The sequence below is a fragment of the Ornithorhynchus anatinus genome, chromosome 2 (genome assembly GCF_004115215.2).
Source record: "Ornithorhynchus anatinus isolate Pmale09 chromosome 2, mOrnAna1.pri.v4, whole genome shotgun sequence".
Lineage (NCBI taxonomy): Eukaryota > Metazoa > Chordata > Mammalia > Monotremata > Ornithorhynchidae > Ornithorhynchus > Ornithorhynchus anatinus.
In genome coordinates, this window is record NC_041729.1 from 169,997,414 (window position 1) to 170,015,818 (window position 18,405).

The 18,405-nt window shown below is 54.9% G+C and overlaps 2 protein-coding genes across 2 annotated transcripts in view; one reads left to right on the plus strand and one right to left on the minus strand.

Annotated features, from left to right (window-relative positions):
* Positions 1 to 12,616, plus strand: part of KEL (Kell metallo-endopeptidase (Kell blood group)) — a 33,067-nt gene extending 20,451 nt beyond the window's left edge. Inside the window, exons 10-18 of the mRNA XM_039911265.1 lie at positions 516 to 626; positions 2,340 to 2,438; positions 7,180 to 7,257; positions 7,535 to 7,635; positions 9,276 to 9,386; positions 10,176 to 10,243; positions 10,888 to 11,048; positions 12,122 to 12,217; positions 12,328 to 12,616. Of these exons, the coding sequence (XP_039767199.1) occupies positions 516 to 626; positions 2,340 to 2,438; positions 7,180 to 7,257; positions 7,535 to 7,635; positions 9,276 to 9,386; positions 10,176 to 10,243; positions 10,888 to 11,048; positions 12,122 to 12,217; positions 12,328 to 12,489 (987 nt within the window). The 3' untranslated portion in view covers positions 12,490 to 12,616. The remainder of the gene's footprint in view (positions 1 to 515; positions 627 to 2,339; positions 2,439 to 7,179; positions 7,258 to 7,534; positions 7,636 to 9,275; positions 9,387 to 10,175; positions 10,244 to 10,887; positions 11,049 to 12,121; positions 12,218 to 12,327) is intronic.
* A 239-nt stretch (positions 12,617 to 12,855) lies between these two features.
* LLCFC1 (LLLL and CFNLAS motif containing 1) lies at positions 12,856 to 15,676 on the minus strand. Its single transcript, XM_029058275.2, has 2 exons — positions 15,461 to 15,676; positions 12,856 to 13,319 (listed from the first exon to the last, which is right to left on the minus strand). Exons 1-2 carry the CDS (start codon positions 15,621 to 15,623, stop codon positions 13,090 to 13,092), a joined length of 393 nt encoding a protein of 130 aa, XP_028914108.1. The 5' UTR covers positions 15,624 to 15,676; the 3' UTR covers positions 12,856 to 13,089.
* Positions 15,677 to 18,405: the final 2,729 nt, after the last annotated feature.

Genomic DNA, 18,405 nt, shown 5'->3' on the forward strand with positions numbered 1-18,405 from the left:
AGGGGGAGGGGAGAGGAGGGGGCTGCTGGGGGAGGGCTGGGGGGGAGCAGGGCTGGTGGGGGAGAGGACTGAATGGGGAGGGGGCTGCAGGGGGAGGGCAGGGGAGAGGAGGGGGCTACAGGGGGAGGGCAGGGAGGGGAAAGGAGGGAGGGGGCAGGGCTGGAGGGGGAGGGGAGAGGAGGGAGCTGCTGGGGGAGGGCTGGGGGGGAGCAGGGCTGGTGGGGGAGAGGACTGGATGGGGAGGGGGCTGCAGGGGGAGAGGACTGGAAGGGGAGGGGACTGGGCTGGAGGGGCAGGGGAGGGGAGGGGGCTGCGGGGGGAGGAGGGGAGGGAGGGGGCAGGGCTGTAAGAGGAGGGGCCGGAGGGAGGGGTCTGGGCTGGAGGAGGCAGGGCTGGATCTGGGGGGGGGGGGCGAGGGGTGTTGCGGGGGCGCTGGGCGGGGGCAGGGGCTGCCCTCTGCCGTCTGACCCCCGACCCCCGACCCCCGACCCCCGACCCCCCCCGCCCCCTCCCAGCCGCCAGCCCCGCGCTGGAAGCGCTGCGTGCAGCAGGCGGGGACCTTCTTCCAGCCCGTCCTGGGAGCCCTGTTCGTGCGGGACGCCTTCGCCACCCACGGAAAGCAGCCCGTACGTCACTCACACACACACACACACACACACACACACACACACACACCCCCGCGCGCGCCCCCGGACACGCCCCGCCCTCCGGACACGCCCACCCCGCGCCCGTCCAATCCCGCCCCTCCGCACCCTAGCCCCGCCCAGCCCGCCCAGCCCCATCCCTCCGGCCACGCCCACCTCCGCCCCCGTCCAATCCCGCTCCTCCCACCTCTGGTCACGCCCACCGCCGCCCCGTCCAATCCCGTCCCTCCGACCACGCCCACCCCCGCCCCCGTCCAATCACGTCCCTCCGGCCCCGCCCCCTAAACCCCGTCCCTCAGCCCCTCCCTCCTCAGCCCCGCCCCCCGCGCCGCGGCCCGGTGGGTGGGCTGAGCGGGTCTCATTCATTCATTCATTCATTCATTCATTCATTCGTTCGTTCGTTCGTTCGTTCATCAGTTCATCCGTTCATTCCTTCAGTAGTATTTATTGAGCGCTTACTCGGTGCAGAGCACTGGACTAAGCGCTTGGCCGCGTGGCTCAGTCGCAAAAGCCCGGGCTTGGGAGTCAGAGGTCGTGGATTCTAATCCCGCCTCTGCCACTTGGCCATGTGACTGTGGGCAAGTCACTTCACTTCTCTGTGCCTCAGTGACCTCATCTGTCAAATGGGGATGAAAACAAAGCGCTCACTATGTGCCCCACGTGGAACGACCTCGTCCCCTTCTATCCCCTCAGCGCTCAGCACAGTGCTTGGCACATAGTAAGCGCTTCACGTAGACCACCGTTATTATTATTGGACTGTACAATTGGACAACAGATAATAATAATAATAATGATGATGGCACCTGTTAAGCGCTTACTATGTGCCAAGCACTGTGCTAAGTGCAGCGTGGCTCAGTGGAAAGAGCCCGGGCTTGGGAGCCAGAGGTCATGGGTTCGAATCCCAGCTCTGCCACTTGTCAGCTGTGTGACTGTGGGCAAGTCACTTCACTTCTCTGGGCCTCAGTTATCTCATCTGAAAATTGGAGATTAAGGCTGGAAGCCGCACATGGGACAACCTGATGACCCTGTATCTACCGCAGCACTTAGAACAGTGCTCTGCACATAGTAAGCGCTTAACAAATACCAACATTATTATTACAAGAGCAGAGTGAAGCACTGGAAAGAGCCCGGGCTTGGGAGTCAGAGGTCACGGGTTTGAATCCCAGCTCTGCCACTTGTCAGCTGTGTGACTGTGGGCAAGTCACTTCACTTCTCTGGGCCTCAGTTACCCCATCTGTAAAATGGGGATGAAGACTGTGACCCTCACCGTCAGGGCAACCTGATTCCCCTGTATCTCCCCCAGCGCTTAGAACCGTGCTCGGCACATAGTGAGCGCTTAACAAATACCAACATTATTATTATTACAAGGTGATCAGGTTGTCCCGCGTGGGGCTCACAGTCTTCATCCCCATTTTCCAGAGGAGGGAACTGAGGCCCAGAGAAGTGAAGTGACCTGCCCAAAGTCACCCAGCTGACAAGTGGCAGAGTCGGGATTGGAACCCATGACCTCTGACTCCCAAGTCCGGGCTCTTGCCACTGAGCCACGCTGCCCCATGAGGGGCTCACAGTCCAAAGCGGGGGTGGGGTGGAGAGAGACAGCAGAGCAAACCAGAACAAAACAAAACCAAGCCAACATCATGGAGATGCATAGAATGAAGGCTCTGACCGGCTCCTGAAGCCTCCCCGGCCCGGCAGGCCGCCGGGCTTTTCTCCGAGGTCCGCGATGCCCTGCTGGACCGTCTGCAGCGCCTCCGGTGGATGGATGAGAAGACCCGGGACGAAGCCCGGAGCAGGGTAAGGGGGACCCCCGGGGGGCGGGGCAAGGGTCCCCGGGGGTAGGCTGGGGGTTCCCTAGGTGCAGGGCAGGGTGGGGGGGTACCTGGGTGCAGAGTGGGGGTCCCTGGGGGCAGGATAGGGGGTCCCCGGGGGCAGGGTAGGGGGTCCCTAGGCAAGGGTCCCCGGGGGCAGGATAGGGGGGTCCCTGGGGGCACGGCAGGGGTCCCCGGGGGCAGGATAGGGGGTCCCTGGGGGCAGGGCAGGGGTCCCCGGGGGCAGGATAGGGGGTCCCTGGGGGCAGGATGGGGGTCCCTGGGGGCAGAGTGGGGGTCGCCGGGGGTAGGGTAGGAGAGGTCCCTGGGTGCAGGGGAGGGGTCCCCGGGGGCAGAGCAGGGGTCTCCGGGGGTAGGGTGGGGGTCTCCGGGGGCAGGGCATGGGGTCCCTGGGGCCAGGGTAGGGCGTCCCCGGGGGTAGGGTGGGGGGTCCCCGGGGGCAGGATGGGGGTCCTTGGGGGCAGAGTAGGGTCCCCGGGGGTAGGGTAGGGAGCCTTCAGGTTCGGGGCAAGGGTCCCGGGTTCAGGGCAGGGGTCACCAGGGCAAGGCATGGTGGGGAGTTGGGGGGGTTGCAGCGTGGCTCAGTGGAAAGAGCCCGGGCTTGGGAGTCAGAGGTCATGGGTTCGAATCCCGGCTCTGCCGCTTGTCAGCTGTGTGACAGTGGGCACTTCACTTAACTTCTCTGGGCCTCAGTTACCTCATCTGGAAAATGGGGATTAAGACTGTGAGCCTCACGTGAAGCAACCTGATTACCCAGTATCTACCCCAGCGCTTAGAACAGTGCTCTGCACATAGTGAGTGCTTAACAAATACCAACATTATTATTATTATTGTTATTATTATTATTATGAGGCTGGCCAGGGAGGCAGGTGAAGGGGGAGGGGTGTGCGCCTAGGAGGGCGCAGGGCCAGAGCCAGGGGACATCATCATCATCACCACATAGTAAGCGCTCAATAAATACGATTGAATGAATAAATCACCATCATCAGCATCATAATAATAATGTTGGTATTTATGGTATTTTATTACTACATAATGGAAGTACTTGTTAAGCACTTGCTATGTGCCAAGTATAAAAGGAATAATAATATGGTATTTGTTAAGTGCCTACGGCACGGCGTAGCTCGGTGGAAAGAGCCCAGGCTTGGGAGTCGGAGGTCGTGGATTCCAATCCCGGCTCCGCCACTTGTCTGCTGGGTGACTTTGGGAAAGTCGCTTCACTTCTCTGTGCCTCAGTTCTCTCTTCTGTAAAATGGAAATTAAGACTGTGAGCGCCATGTGGATCAACCCAATCACCTTGTATCCCCCCAGCACTTAGAACAGTGCTTTGCACATACTGAGCTTAGCATACATATATAAACCATGTATGCACGCAGAGTGCTCTGCACATAGTAAGCGCTTAACAAATACCAACATTATTATTATTATTATTATTCAGTATGGACACATGCCTGCCCCATGCCTTCACATCATGCCCAACGCCCACATCCAACAGCCTTCGACACTAATAATAATGATGGCATTTGTTAAGCGTTTAACGATGTGCAAAGCACTGTTCTAAGCGCTGGGGGGGATCCAAGGTGATCAGGTTGTCCCATGTGGGGCTCACAGTCTTCATCCCCATTTGACAGATGAGGTCACTGGGGCACAGAGAAGTGAAGTGACTTACCCAAGGTCACACAGCTGACAAGTGGAGGAGCCGGGATTTGCACCCATGACCTCTGACTCCCAAGCCTGGGCTTTTTCCACGGAGCCACGCTGCTTCTCACTGTCACTGTCAGCCACACCCTTCTCCTGGAAATACTGTCCAACACTGTCCTTTTTCCAGGTTCTCCTCCTGTCCCTGCCGCCTCTTTCTCCGTCTCTTTCACGAGCTCCTCCTCTGCCTCCCTCCCCCTAACTGTGGGGGTCCCTCAAAGTTCAGTTCTGGGTCCCCTCCTCTTCTCCATCTACACCCGCTCCCTTGGAGAACTCATTTGCAGCGTGGCTCAGTGGAAAGAGCCCAGGCTTGGGGGTCAGAGGTCATGGGTTCGAATCCCAGCTCCGCCTCTTGTCTGCTGTGTGACCTTGGGCAAATTGCTTCACTTCTGTGTGCCTCGGTTACCTCATCTGTAAAAATGGGGATTAGAAAATGGGAGCCCCACGTGGGACAATCTGATGACCCTGTATCTACCCCAGTGCTTAGAACAGTGCTCAACACATAGTAAGCGCTTAAAAACCATAATTATTATTATTTCTCTTAACAAATGCCATAATTATTATTATTTCTCTTAAATGCTATTATTATTAATAACAATTATTATTATTATTTGCTCCCATAGCTTCAACTACCACCTCTACAGAGATGATCCCCATATCTCCATCTCCAGCCCTGATCTCTCTCTTTCTCTGCAGTCTCGCATTTCCTCTTGCCTTCAAAACATCTCTATTTGGATGTCCCCCCGTCACCTCAAATTTACCATGACTAAAACAGAACTCCTTCTTCTCACCCCAACCCCGCGCTCCCCCTGACTTTCCCATCACTGTAGACGGCACCACCGTCCTTCCCGTCTCCCAAGCCCGTATCCTCGGCCTTGTCCTTGACTCCTCTCTCTCATTCAACCCACGTATTCAGTCCATCACTAAATCCAGTCAGTCCCACCATCACAGCATCGCTAAAATCCGCCCTTTCCTCTCCCTCCCAACTGCTTCCACATTAATTCAATCCCTCATCCTCTCCCGCCTGGATGACTGTATCAGCCTCTTCTCTGACCTCCCTGCCTCCCGCCTCTCCCCACTCCAGTCCATACTCGGCTGCCCGGATCATTTTTCGACAAAACTTTCAGGCCACATCTCGCCACTCCTCCAGTGGTTGCCCATCCACCTCCGCATCAAATCTAATCTCCGCATCTAATCTCCTCCGATTAGAGCCCGTCAATGGGCAGGGATTGTGTCTATCTGTTGCCGATTTGTACATTCAAAGCGCTAAGCAGAGCACATAGTAAGCGCTCTATAAATACTATTGAATGAATGAATCAAAGAGAAACTCCTCACCCTTGCCTTTAAAGGACTTAATCCCTTTAAGTGCTTAGTACAGTGCTCTGCACATAGTAAGCACTCAATAAATACTATTGAATGAATGAATGAATCAAAGAGAAACTCCTCACCCTTGCCTCTAAAGGACTTAATCCCTTTGCCCCCTCCGACCTCACCTCCCTTCTCTCCTACTCAAACCCAGCCCACACACTTCACTCCTCTAATCTTCTCATTTTACCTCCATCTCGTCTTATCTCACCCACTTTCTGCCTCTGGCCCAGACCGCCCTCCCTCCTTATATCCGACAATTATCCCCGCACTTCACCTCCAAGTGGCCTTCCCTAAGTAAGCCTTCTTTTCCTTTTCTTCCACTCCTTTCTGCGTCACCCTGACTTTCTTCCTTAATTCATCCCCCTCCCAGCCCCACAGCACTCATGTACAGATCTGGAGTTTATCTTAATGCTTGTCTCCCTCTCTAGACCGAGAGCTCATTGTGGATGGGGAATGTGTGTTATATTGTTATAATGTACTCGCCCAAATGCTTAGAACAGCGCTCTGCACACAGTAAGCGCTCAGTAAATACAATTGACTGACTGAAATACCGGGTGCACACCATGATGGATTGATGCACACATGCACATACTGTGAAAACACACCTACACCCATCATGTCCACATGGACAATTCCAAGCCCTTACATTCATGCACACCTACCCACGTCATGCACATATCACAGACACAAACAAGCACACATCACGTGCACACACACACCGTGCACACAAGCACACATCGTGTCCACATGGACAATTCCAAACCCTTACATTCATGCACCTACCCATGTCATGAACATATCATGAACACAAACAAACACACATCACATGCACACACACACACCATGCACACAAGCACATATCACGTCCACATGGACGTGCCACTTGTCGGCTGTGTGACTGTGGGCAAGTCACTTAACTTCTCTGTGCCTCAGTTCCCTCATCTGTAAAATGGGGATTAAGACTGTGAGCCCCACGTGGGACAACCTGATTCCCCTATGTCTACCCCAGCGCTTAGAACAGTGCTCGGCACATAGTAAGCGCTTAACAAATACCAACATTATTATTATGGACAATTCCAAACCCTTACATTCATGCACACCTACCCATGTCATGAACATATCATGAGCACAAACCAGCACACATCACGTGTGCACACACACACACACCATACACACAAGCACGTATCGTGTCCACCTGGACAATTCCAAACACTTACATTCACGCACACCTACCCATGTCATGAACATATCATGAACACAAACAAGCACACATCACGTGCACACACACATCGTGTCCACATGGACAATTCCAAACCCTTACATTCATGCACACCTACCCATGTCATAAACATATCATGAGCACAAACCAGCACACATCACATGCACACACATACCATGCACACAAGCACACACACACACATCATGTCCACATAGACAATTCCAAACCCTTACATTCATGCACATCTACCCATGTCATGAACCTACCATGAGCACAAACCAGCACACATCACGTACACCCATACACACCAGGCACACAAGCACGCACACACACACTCCTGAGAAGGGATGTCCCAGAGGAGGGTCTGGAGAGACCTTGGCCCAGCCTGGGCCTTCAGCTAAATCATCCCTCCTCCTGCCAGGTGGCCAGTTTGCGGGTGGAGATGGGGGGCCCTGAGGAGATGCTGAAGCCGGAATCGGTGGACCGGGACTACCAGGATGTGAGCCCCAGGCCCCTCCCTGAGCCCAGCCCAGCCTCCCGCTGGGTCGCCGTGTGGCCGGACCCCCGGGTCCCCTCTCCCGCGTCCCCTGCCCCCCTCTAGGCCCCAAGCCGGGCGCTGCCCGTGACCGCCTGCGAGTGTGTGCGGGCTCTTGTGCGAGCGGCTGCGGGGGAAGCGTTCCTCGGGGCCCGCGGGTGAAGGTGTGTCGGGCGCGGGGTCGGGGGCTCAGCCCCCCCGACTCCGGCCTCGTGTCTCCCCACCCCCCGCCTCCCCACAGGTGCAGCTGGGCCCCAGCTTTCTGCAGACCATGCTGAGCTGCATGCGCTCCCTCCGGGCCAGGAATATGCGCAGAGTCCTGCAGGGCTCCCGGTCACACCGGTAATAATAGTAATAATCAGTAATGATAATAGTATTTGTTAAGCACTTACTATGTGCTGGGCACTGTTCTAAGCACTGGGGTAGATACAAGGTCATCAGGTTGTCCCACTTGGAGCTCACGGTCTTAATTTCCATTTTGCAGATGAGGGAACTGAGGCACTGAGAACTGAAGTGACTTGCCCAAAGTCACACAGTTGACAAGTGGCGGATAATTTAATAATAATAATGTTGGTATTTATTAAGCGCTTACTATGTGCAGAGCACTGTTCTAAGCACTGGGGTAGATACAGGGTCATCAGGTTGCCCGGACGGTGAGGTTCACAGTCTTAATCCCCATTTTACAGATGAGGTAACTGAGGCACAGAGAGGTTGAGTGACTTGCCCACAGTCCCACAGCTAAGTGGCAGAGTTGGGATAATAATAATGATATTTGTTCATTCAGTTGTACTGATTGAGCGCTTACTGTGTGCAGAGCACTGTACTAAGCACTTGGGATAGTAAACTACAATGATAGTGACATTCCCTGCCCACAACGAGCTCACAGTCCACGGGGCTGGGGGAGACAGACATCAATACAAGCGCTTACTATGTGTCACACACTGTACTAAGCGCTGGGGTAGAGACAAGCAAATTGAGTTGGGCACAGTCCCTGTCCCACCTGGGGCTCACAGTCTCAATCCCCATTTTACAGATGAAGTAACTGAGGCACAGAGAAGTAAGTGACTTTGCCCAAGGTCACACAGCGGACAAGTGAGGGAGCTGGGATTAGAATCCACGACCTTCTGACTCTCAAGTCCACGCTCTATCCATTAGACTGTAAGCCCATCGATGGGCAGGGAGTGTCTCTATCTGTTGCCGAATTGTACATTCCAAGTGCTTAGTACAGTGACCTGCACATAGTAAGCGCTCAATAAATACTATTGAATGAATTATGCCATGTCCTAGCCACCACCTCCCCCCAACCAGCTGGGAGCCGGAGAAAGGGGGCAAGACCAAAGTTGGGGCGGTGGGTGGGTCCCCACAGCCACCCCCCACATGTGGCTCCAGACTGTCAGCTCACTGTGCGGAGGGAATGTGTCTGTTTATTGTTATATCCCTTTCTCCCAAGCACTTAGTACAGTGCTCTGCACACAGTAAGCGCTCAATAAATACGATTGAATGAAGGAATGAATGAATGGCGGCGGCTGGAGGGGAGGGCAAGGGGTGGGCCGGGTAAAGAAGAAGCAGCGTGGCTCAGTGGAAAGAGCCCGGGCTTGGGAGTCAGAGGTCATGCGTTCGAATCCTGGCTCTGCTACTTGTCAGCTGTGTGACTGTGGGCAAGTCACTTCACTTCTCTGTGCCTCAGTTACCTCATCTGTAAAATGGGGATTAACTGTGAGCCTCACGTGGGACAACCTGATGACACTCTATCTCCCCCAGCGCTTAGAACAGTGCTCTGCACATAGTAAGCGCTTAACAAATACCAACATTATTATTATTATTATTAAAGGGGGCATCAGGACGAAAGGCAGGGGGCACAGCAGATGCTTCCCGAGTGTGTGTGTGTGTGTGTGTGTGTGTGTGTGTGTGTTGCGGGGGGAGGGGGTCCTTGAATGGATCACCCTCCTCAGTCCATAACTGAATGAATCCCTCCGCTCCAGATGGCAGGTCCCGCCCTGGGCCGTGAGCGCCTATTACTCCGTGTCGGACCACGTGATGATCTTTCCCGCCGGCCTGCTCCAGCCCCCCTTTTTCCACCCCGGATACCCCAGGTATGGGAGAGGAGGGGCCGAGTCGGGAGGAGGGATAGTGATTATATTTCTCAGGTCAGTCAGTCGATCCTATTTATTGAGCGTTTACTCCTTGCAGGGCCTGGCACTAAGCATTTCGGAAGAGTAATAGGAAGGATGGCATTTGTTAAGTGCTTACTCTGTGCCAAGCACAGTTCTAAGACATCAGGTTGTCCCACGTGGGGCTCACAGTCTTAATCCCCATTTTACAGATGAGGTAGCTGAGGCACAGAGAAGTGAAGTCCCACAGCAGACAAGTGGCAGAGATGGGATTAGAAGCCATGTCCTCTGACTCCCAAACCCGTGCTTTGCTCTTTCCGCTAAGCCACGTGTACCTTATCGCTCTTGGGAGTTGGAGGAAGTGGGTTCTAATCCTGGATCTGCTGGTTGTCAGCTGTGTGATCTTGGGAGAGCCGCTTCCCATTTCTGGGCCTCAGTGACCTCATCTGTCAAATGGGGATTAAGACCGTGAGCCCCACGTCAGACAACCTGATTATCTTATATCTATCATAATGCTTAGAATAGTGCTTGGCGCATAGCAAGTGCTTAATGAATGCTATCATCGTTATTTTGACTATGTGACACACTGTTCTAAGCACTGGGGCAGATGTATGTTGTGTCCTTGTTGCTGCAAAGTGAGGGATGTGGGGAGAGGCTGGGGAGGATTTGGGGGGCCGGGGAAAGGGAGGAGGTGAATTGGCCACTTGAGGGTGGAGGGGTGGGAAGGGCTGGGCTGGGGGAGTGAATTGACCTCTCTCTCCCTCCCCCCAGGGCCGTCAATTTTGGGGCCGCCGGAAGTGTGATGGCGCATGAGCTTCTGCACATCTTCTACTACTTCTGTAGGTAACGGCGAGGGCGCCAAGTGCGGAATGTGCAGGGAGAAGCTGGGGGCAACGGAGGTCGGGGTGGCACGGCGGGCACAGGCAGGACTGAGGATGGCGGAGGGAGAAGAATGGGGCACTAGGTACAGGGGCAAGGCTCAGACACCCACCGGGTTGGAGGCAGTGGAGAGAAAAGCAAAGGACGCTGATGGTTGGGCGCGGGGGCAGAGCTTGGGCACAAGGCGGGCTGGGAACAGCGGAGAGAGGAGCAAGCAGCACTGCGGGTTGGATGCAGGGGCAGGGCGGTGGGCACAGGGAGCGTTGCGGACTCGTGGGCGGGGAAGGTGTCTGTTTCTTGTCGTATGGGACTCTCCCCAGAGCTCAATGCAATATTCTACATCATTCATTCAATCGTATTTATTGAGCACTTACGGTGCGCAGAGCACTGTACTAAGCGTTTGGGAGAGTCCATTGCAACAAGAAGCAGTGACATTCCCTGCCCACAACGAGCTTACAGTCTAGAGGGGGAAAGACTGCACACAGTGAGTGCTCAATAAATGCGACTCACTGACTGTGGAGAGAGATGCGGGGGACACTGGGGGCCGGGGCAGGGCTGCTCTGGATGTACCCCCCGTTCTGACCGCCCCTCGCCCCTCCCCCAGTGCTGCCCGGGGGCTGCCCAAGTTGCAACGGGTCATTTGTGCAAGAGGCCTTGTGGTGCCTGCGGCGTCAGTATGAGGGTCCCCGGGCGACCCCCGACAACAGCTCACGGACCCTGCTGGAGGACAGCGCCGATATCGGGGCCCTGACCATCGCCCTGCAGGTACCATTCAATTCAATAGTATTTATTGAGCACTTACTATGTGCAGAGCACTGTACTAAGCACTTGGAAGTCACCACCACCCGCCCGCCATGTCTCCCTCATTCCCCGGGATCCCCCCAACCCCCACTCCATTCATTTGGTTCTGCCCCTTGTCTTCCAGGTGATCTTGGGTAAGTCACTTCACTTCTCCCTCATCTGGAAAATGGGGAATTAATAATAATAATAATGATGGTGTTTAAGTGCTTACTATGTGCCAAACACTGTTCTAAGCCCCGGGGTAGATACAAGGTAATCAGGTAGGACACACTCCCTGACCCACGGGGGACTCACAGTCGCAATCCTCATTTTCCAGATGAGGTAACTAAGGCCCAGAGAAGTGAAGTGACTTGTCCAAGGTCACACAGCGGACAAGTGGCGGAACCGGGATTTGAACCCATGAGCTCTTGCCACTAGGCCATCCTGCTGCCCATGAGATTGAGATTGTGAGCCCCGCATGGGATAGGGACTATGTCTAACCCGATTTGCTTCTATTCATTCAATAGTATTTATTGAGCGCTTACTATGTGCAGAGCACTGTACTAAGCGCTTGGAGTGTACGATTCAGTAACAGAGACAATCCCTGTCCAAAAATGGGCTCACAGTCTAAACAATCTATCCACCCCACCACTTAGAACAGTGCCTGGCACATAGGAAACACTTAACAAATACCATTATTATTATTATTATTGCGTGCTTACAATTTGCAGAGCACTGTACTAAGCACTTGGGATGAACAGACAATGAACAGACACGTTCCCTGACCATAGGCATTAATATAAATAAATCAGTGACAGATATGGACGTAAGTGCTGTGAGGCTGAACTGGGGGAAGGAACCAAGGGAGCCAGTTGGGGCAGAAGGGAGTGGGGAAAGAAGAAAAGGGGGCTTAGTCAGGGAAGGCCTCTTGGAGGAGATGGCCTTCAGTAAGGCATTGAAGAGGGAGAGTCATCGTCTCTCCTCTGCCCTCCCTGGGGAGCCGGAAGTTGGGGGCTAAGGGGCCCCGGGGTCCCCTCAAAGACCTGTCCCCTCTGCAGGCCTACAGGAAGCATCTGCAGCGGCATCGAGGCGAGAGCCCCCTCCCCGACCTCGGACTCAGCCCCAGCCAACTCTTCTTTCTCAGCTTTGCCCACGTAAGACCCTCTCCGGCCCGCACCCGGGTACTCTGGTGGGCGGGCGGGCCCGGGGCTGACCCTGACCCCCTACCCCGCCACCCCTCGCCCGTGACCGGCTCTTCCCGCAGGTGATGTGTGGGCGTCCCAAGCCAGAAGACCCCCAGGAACCCCACAGCCCGCCCGCCCTGCGTGTCCGGGGGGCCCTCAGCAATGCCCCTGCCTTCGCTCGCCATTTCAACTGCCCTCCGGGTGCCCCGTTAAACCCCCTTCAGCGCTGTAACCTGTGGTGAGGCCTCGAGAGCCCCCTCGCCCCTTCCCACACACCCCGGGACCACCGCTCCTCACCTCCGCCCCCGCCCTCTCTATCTGGAAATAAAGACCCACGAGGCCTGGGCCTAGACCGCCCGTCACCCCCGACGTTGCCTATCGCCGTTCTGTGTCCAAACTGGACCGGGGCCTGAAAGGGAGGTGGGGTGAGGGGGACTTTTGGGAAGGAGGAAGGGCAAGGAAGGGATGTGGGGGAGCCTGGAGAGAGTAGGAGAGGGGAAAGGCTGGGAGAGAGGCAAGGGTCAATGCGGGGGCTGGGCTGACAGGCGTGTTAAGCTGCAAGGAGGGAGCGGAGAGTCAGATGGACAGGACACCCGGACAGAAGGACGGATGGACAGCGAGGCCTAGCTCTCCTCGGCTTTATTTGCTGCTGCTGCTGTCGAGGAATCTGAAGGGAGGCGGCCGGGGGTGGTGGGGGATAGCTCCCCTCCCCCCACATCAGCGCTCCTCGGGCCAGGGCGAGGCCGCAGGGTTGGGGATGGGTCAGTAGGAGATCACGAAGCGGAGGTAGATGTCCAGGTCCTCGTCCAGGAACCAGCCGATGACCTCGGCCTCGACGTCCCTCATAAAAAAATCAGGATGCTGGCCAGGTTGAAGCAGAAGGCCAGGTCGAAGAGGTGGTCCCGCAGAGCCGCCGCCTCTGCCACCACCGCGCCGCCCTCCTCCTCCTCTTCCTCGCCCTTCTCCCCCGCCTCCTCCTCCTCCGGTCTTGCCATGTTCACGGTCTGGAGGTCCTCCCCCACCGAGGACACGATGAATGTCTCTTCCAGCAGCTCCTGCCCCTCACCTGGGCCTGGGGGAGAGAGCAGAGGGGTCAGACCCCAGGTAGCCAGCGGTCCCAACCCCCCACCCTCACCCGGCCCGGAAGGGTGTCCTCTGGGGAGGGCCGGCCGGGGAGTGGCCAGCCTGACCACGGACAGTCAGTGCCCACTGGAAGCCTGGAAAGGGAGGCCACCGCTGGCCAGACCCCCTGGGGCAGCTGGCCAAAGAGCGCAGTTTGTTGAAAACCAGGACATCTGGCCCCAGCCCATATTTTCCTGTGAGCAAACTACATAGTCATTCATTCAATAGTATTTATTGAGTGCTTACTATGTGCAGAGGACTGTACAAAGCGCTTGGAAATGTGTGCACATGTGGGGCTGTATGCATGCACATGCGTGCATGCGTATGTGTGTGTTCACAGGAGTGCAGGGATGGGTGTGGATGTGAGTATGGGAGTATATGCGGGTGTGGGAGTGTATATGGGTGTGTGTAATAATAATAATAGCAGAGCAGCGTGGCTCAGTGGAAAAGAGCACGGGCTTGGGAGTCAGAGGTCATGGGTTCGAATCCCGGCTCTGCCACTTGTCAGCTGTGTGACTGTGGGCAAGTCACTTAACTTCTCTGTGCCTCAGGTACCTCATCTGTAAAATGGGGATTAAGACTGTGAGCCTCATGTGGGACAACCTGATTACCCTGTATATCCCAGCACTTAGAACAGTGCTCTGCACATAGTAAGTGCTTAATGAATACCAACATTATTATTAATAATGGTATTTGTTAAGCACTTACTATGTAATAATAATGTTGGTATTTGTTAAGCGCTTACTCTGTGCAGCGCACTGTTCTAAGCACTGGGGAAGACACAGGGGAATCAGGTTGTCCCACGTGGGGCTCACAGTCTTAATCCCCATTTTACAGATGAAGTAACTGAGGCACAGAGAAGTCAAGTGACTTGCCCACAGTCACACAGCTGACAAGTGGCAGAGCAGGGATTTGAACCCATGACCTCTGACCTCAAAACCCGGGCTCTTTCCACTGAGCCAAACGCTGGGGTGGATACAAGTAAATCGAGTTGGACACGGTCCCAGTCCCATGTGGAGCTCACAATCTCAATCCCCATTTTCCAGATGAAGTAACTGAGGCCCAGAGAAGTGAAGTGACTTTCCCAAAGTCACACAACAGACAAGTAGCGAAGCGGGATTAGAACCCATGACCTTCTGACTCTTAGGCCGGTGCTCTATCCACTACACCATGCTGCTTCTATACAGGCTGTGTTTAAGTGCGAGAGTATATATGGATGTGTGTGCAGGCAGGTGTGTGTGAGGGGTGGAGTGTTTACAGATGGGGGGGGCAGCGTGGGAGTGTACGTTGGGGTTTTTTTTGGGTTTTTTGTGTGTGTCTGTGTGTGTGGTGAGGTCCAGCACCCTGGGAGCCCCTGGGCTGGACCCAGAGCCAGGAGGGGATGGATAGAGGAGTGGTGGCTGGAGCTGAATGGTCTAGCATTTAGTACAGCGCCCTGCACACAGTAAGCGCTCAATAAATATGATTGAATGAATGCAAGGTCCAGCAGCAGACAATGGGGATTGTCCACTCTAAGCAGGATGCCAGGCCCCTAGTTCTTGGAAGGGGAGGTGAGGGGAGGTTGTGTGTGGGTGAGTATGTGTGTGTGTGACGGGGGAGACGGAGGGGATGGGACAATAAATGGCCAGCCTGCTCAATCCAGACTCCACCCCTCGGACCTCACTGTCAGCGGCCCCTGATAAACTGAGGGCCTCCAGATGGACCGAGTTGGACCCTGCCCCATCCCAAGCCCCTCGCAGCCTCTTTAGTAATTGTAATTGTGATGTTGGTTAAGTGCTTATTATGTGCCAGGCACTGTAGTAAGCACTGGGGTGGATACAAGCGAATCGAGTTGGATACAGTCACTGTCCCCCGTGGGGCTCACGGTCTCAATCCCCATTTTACAGATGAGGTGATTGAGGCCCAGAGAAGTGAAGTGACTTGTCCAAGGTCACACAGCAGATAAATGGCCGAGCCGGAATTGGAATCCATGACCTTCTGACTCCCAGGCCTGTGCTCTAACTACTAGGCCGTGCCCATTTCTGCTCTGGTCTGGAGGCTCGGGGCACTGACCCACCCCAGGCCCCGCTCCCCGCGTCCCCTCCCCTGGACCTGCGGGCATCACCGCATTGTCCTCCGCTGGGGGGCTCCTCCCGCGCCGGCCCAGCCTGCCCTTATGGGGGGTCACCCCGGGCACCGGCAGCAGAAGCAGCAGCAGCAGCACGATGACTGCCAGGGGGGGAACCCGGCGGAGGGTGACCCCCGACCGCTCCATGGAGAAGACCTGCACCCACCACCCGCACCCTCGGCCGCCTCCTGCCTCCTCTCCCGGCCCCTCCTCGCAGGATGCCTGTGACCTCACCCGATCGGGCGTGACGTCACAATCATGCCCACCTCCCCACCACGGTCAACTTGGGGGCTACTGGTGGGGGGCTCTGGGAGGAAGTGGAGGGGCTGGAGCAGCGCGTTCTGGTGGAAGGGACTGGCTTGCAAGAACTGACCTCTCTTTGGGACATTCCTTCCTTCAGTCATATTTATTGAGCGCTTACTGTGTGCAGAGCACTGAACTAAGCACTTGGGGAAGTACAATACAGCAATAGAGAGAGACAATCCCTGCCCACAACGGGCTCACGGTCTAAGGGGTGGAGACAGACATCAATACAAGTAAACAGGCATCAATATTAATAAGTGAAATTACAGATATATACATAATAATAATAATGGTATTTGTAAAGCACTATGTGCCAAACACTGTTCTAAGAGCTGGTGTAGATACAAGTGGAAAGAGCCCGGGCTTTGGAGTCAGAGGTCATGGATTCTAATCCCAGCTCCGCTACTTGTCAGCTGTGTGACTTTGGGCAAGGGATTTCACTTCTCTGTGCCTCAGTTCCCTCATCTGCAAAATGGGGATTAAGACTGTGAGCCCCACATGGGACAACTCGATTACCTTGTATCTACTCCAGAGTTTAGAACAGTGCTCGGCACGTAGGAAGCACTTAACAAATAATAATAATGTTGGTATTTGTTAAGCGCTTACTATGTGCCGAGCACTGTTCTAAGCGCTGGGGTAGATACAGGGTAATCAGATTGTCCCACGTGAGGCTCACAGTCTTAATCCCCATTTGATAGATGAGGTAACTGAGGCACAGAGAAGTTAAGTGACTTGCCCACAGTCACACAGCTGACAAGTGGCAGATCCGGGATTCGAACTCATGACCTCTGACTCCCAAGCCCGGGCTCTTTCCACTGAGCCAGGCTGCTTCTCTAACAAATACCATCATTGTTATTATTACTATACAAGGTAATCAGGTTGTACCACGTGGGACTCCCAGTCTTAATTCCCCTCTTCCAGATGAGGCCCAGAGAAGTGAAGCAGTTTGCCCAAGGCCACACAGCAGACAAGTGGTGAAGCTGGGATTAGAACGCATGACCTGAGTCCCAAGCCCTTGCTCTTGCCAAATACAGTATGGCCAAATATAATATGGTCTAGTGGCAAGAGCCTGGGCTTGGGAAGCAGAGGATGTGGGTTCTAATCCCAGCTCTGCCACGTGTCTGCTGTGTGGTCTTGGGCAAGTCGCTTCACTTCTCGGGGGCCTCAGTGACCTCATCTGGAAAATGGGGATTAAGACTGTGAGCCCCAAATGGGGCAACCTGATTACCTTGTATCTACTCCAGCACTTAGAACAGTGCCTGGCACATAGTAAACATGGGGGAAGCAACGTGGCTCAGTGGAAAGAGCCTGGGCTTCGGAGTCAGAGGTCATGGGTTTGACTCCCGGCTCTGCCACTTGTCAGCTGTGTGACTGTGGGCAAGTCACTTCACTTCTCTGTGCCTCAGTTCCCTCATTTGCAAAATGGGGATTAAGACTGTGAGCCCCACATGGGACAACTCGATTACCTTGTATCTACTCCAGAGTTTAGAACAGTGCTTGGCACGTAGGAAGCACTTAACAAATACCAACATTATTATTATTATTATTATTATTATTATTAAACGCTTAATAAATACCACTGTTGTTACTTTACAGGAATGAGGAGATGCAATCTCTAACCACAGTGAGGTCAAAGACTGGGGGTGGGTGGGGGGGAGACATCAGTATAAGTAAAGCCTGTCACTGGGCAAGGGTTGTCTCTACCTGTTGCCGAATTGTACATTCCAAGCGCTTAGTACAGTGCTCTGCACATAATAATAATAATGTTGGTATTTGTTAAGCGCGTACTACGTGCTGAACACTGTTCTAAGCGCTGGGGTAGATACAGGGTAATGAGGTTGTCCCACGTGGGGCTCATAGTTAATCCCCATTTTACAGATGAGGGAACTGAGGCCCAGAGAAGTGAAGTGACTTGCCCACAGTCACACAGCTGACAAGTGGCAGAGCCGGGAGTCGAACCCATGACCTCTGACTCCGAAGCCCAGGCTCTTTCCACTAAGCCACGCTGCACATAGTAAGCGCTCAATAAATACGATTGAATAAATGAATAAAACGGGCATCAATATAAATAAATAGCATTATAGATCGATATAGAAGTGCTGGGGGTTGGGGGGGAGAAGAGCCAAGGGAGCGAGTGAGGGGCAGGGTTCTTTCCCCAGCCAAGGAGGGGCTACAGCAGGGAGCAGGCCCCTGTGCCCACCCAGCACAGCCTCAGCCCCAGACTCAATGGGCAGGGGAAGGAGAGGAGTCTCCCCCAACCCTTTTCCCCCCCTTCTCCTCCCTCTCCCTCGTCTCCCCTCGCCCCCCACCTCCCCGAAGCCGCAGCCTCGGCCCCTTGGCTCTCAGACAGTTTATTATGGGTAATTAGCCCGGGCTAATTACTCGTCTGCTGCCCCGAGGGCCCCACCCTGGCGGCTCCAGCCCCCGGCCTCAGGGAACAGTAGCCGGGCCCAGGGGCAAGACCACGGGCTCGGGAGTCAGAGGATGTGGGTTCTAATCCCGCCTCCGCCCCTTATCTGCTGGGTGACCTGGGGCACGCCACCTCACTTCTCTGGGCTTCAGTTCCGCCATCTGGAAAATGGGCATTGAGACTGGGAGCCCCAGGTAGGTCAACCTGATGACCTTG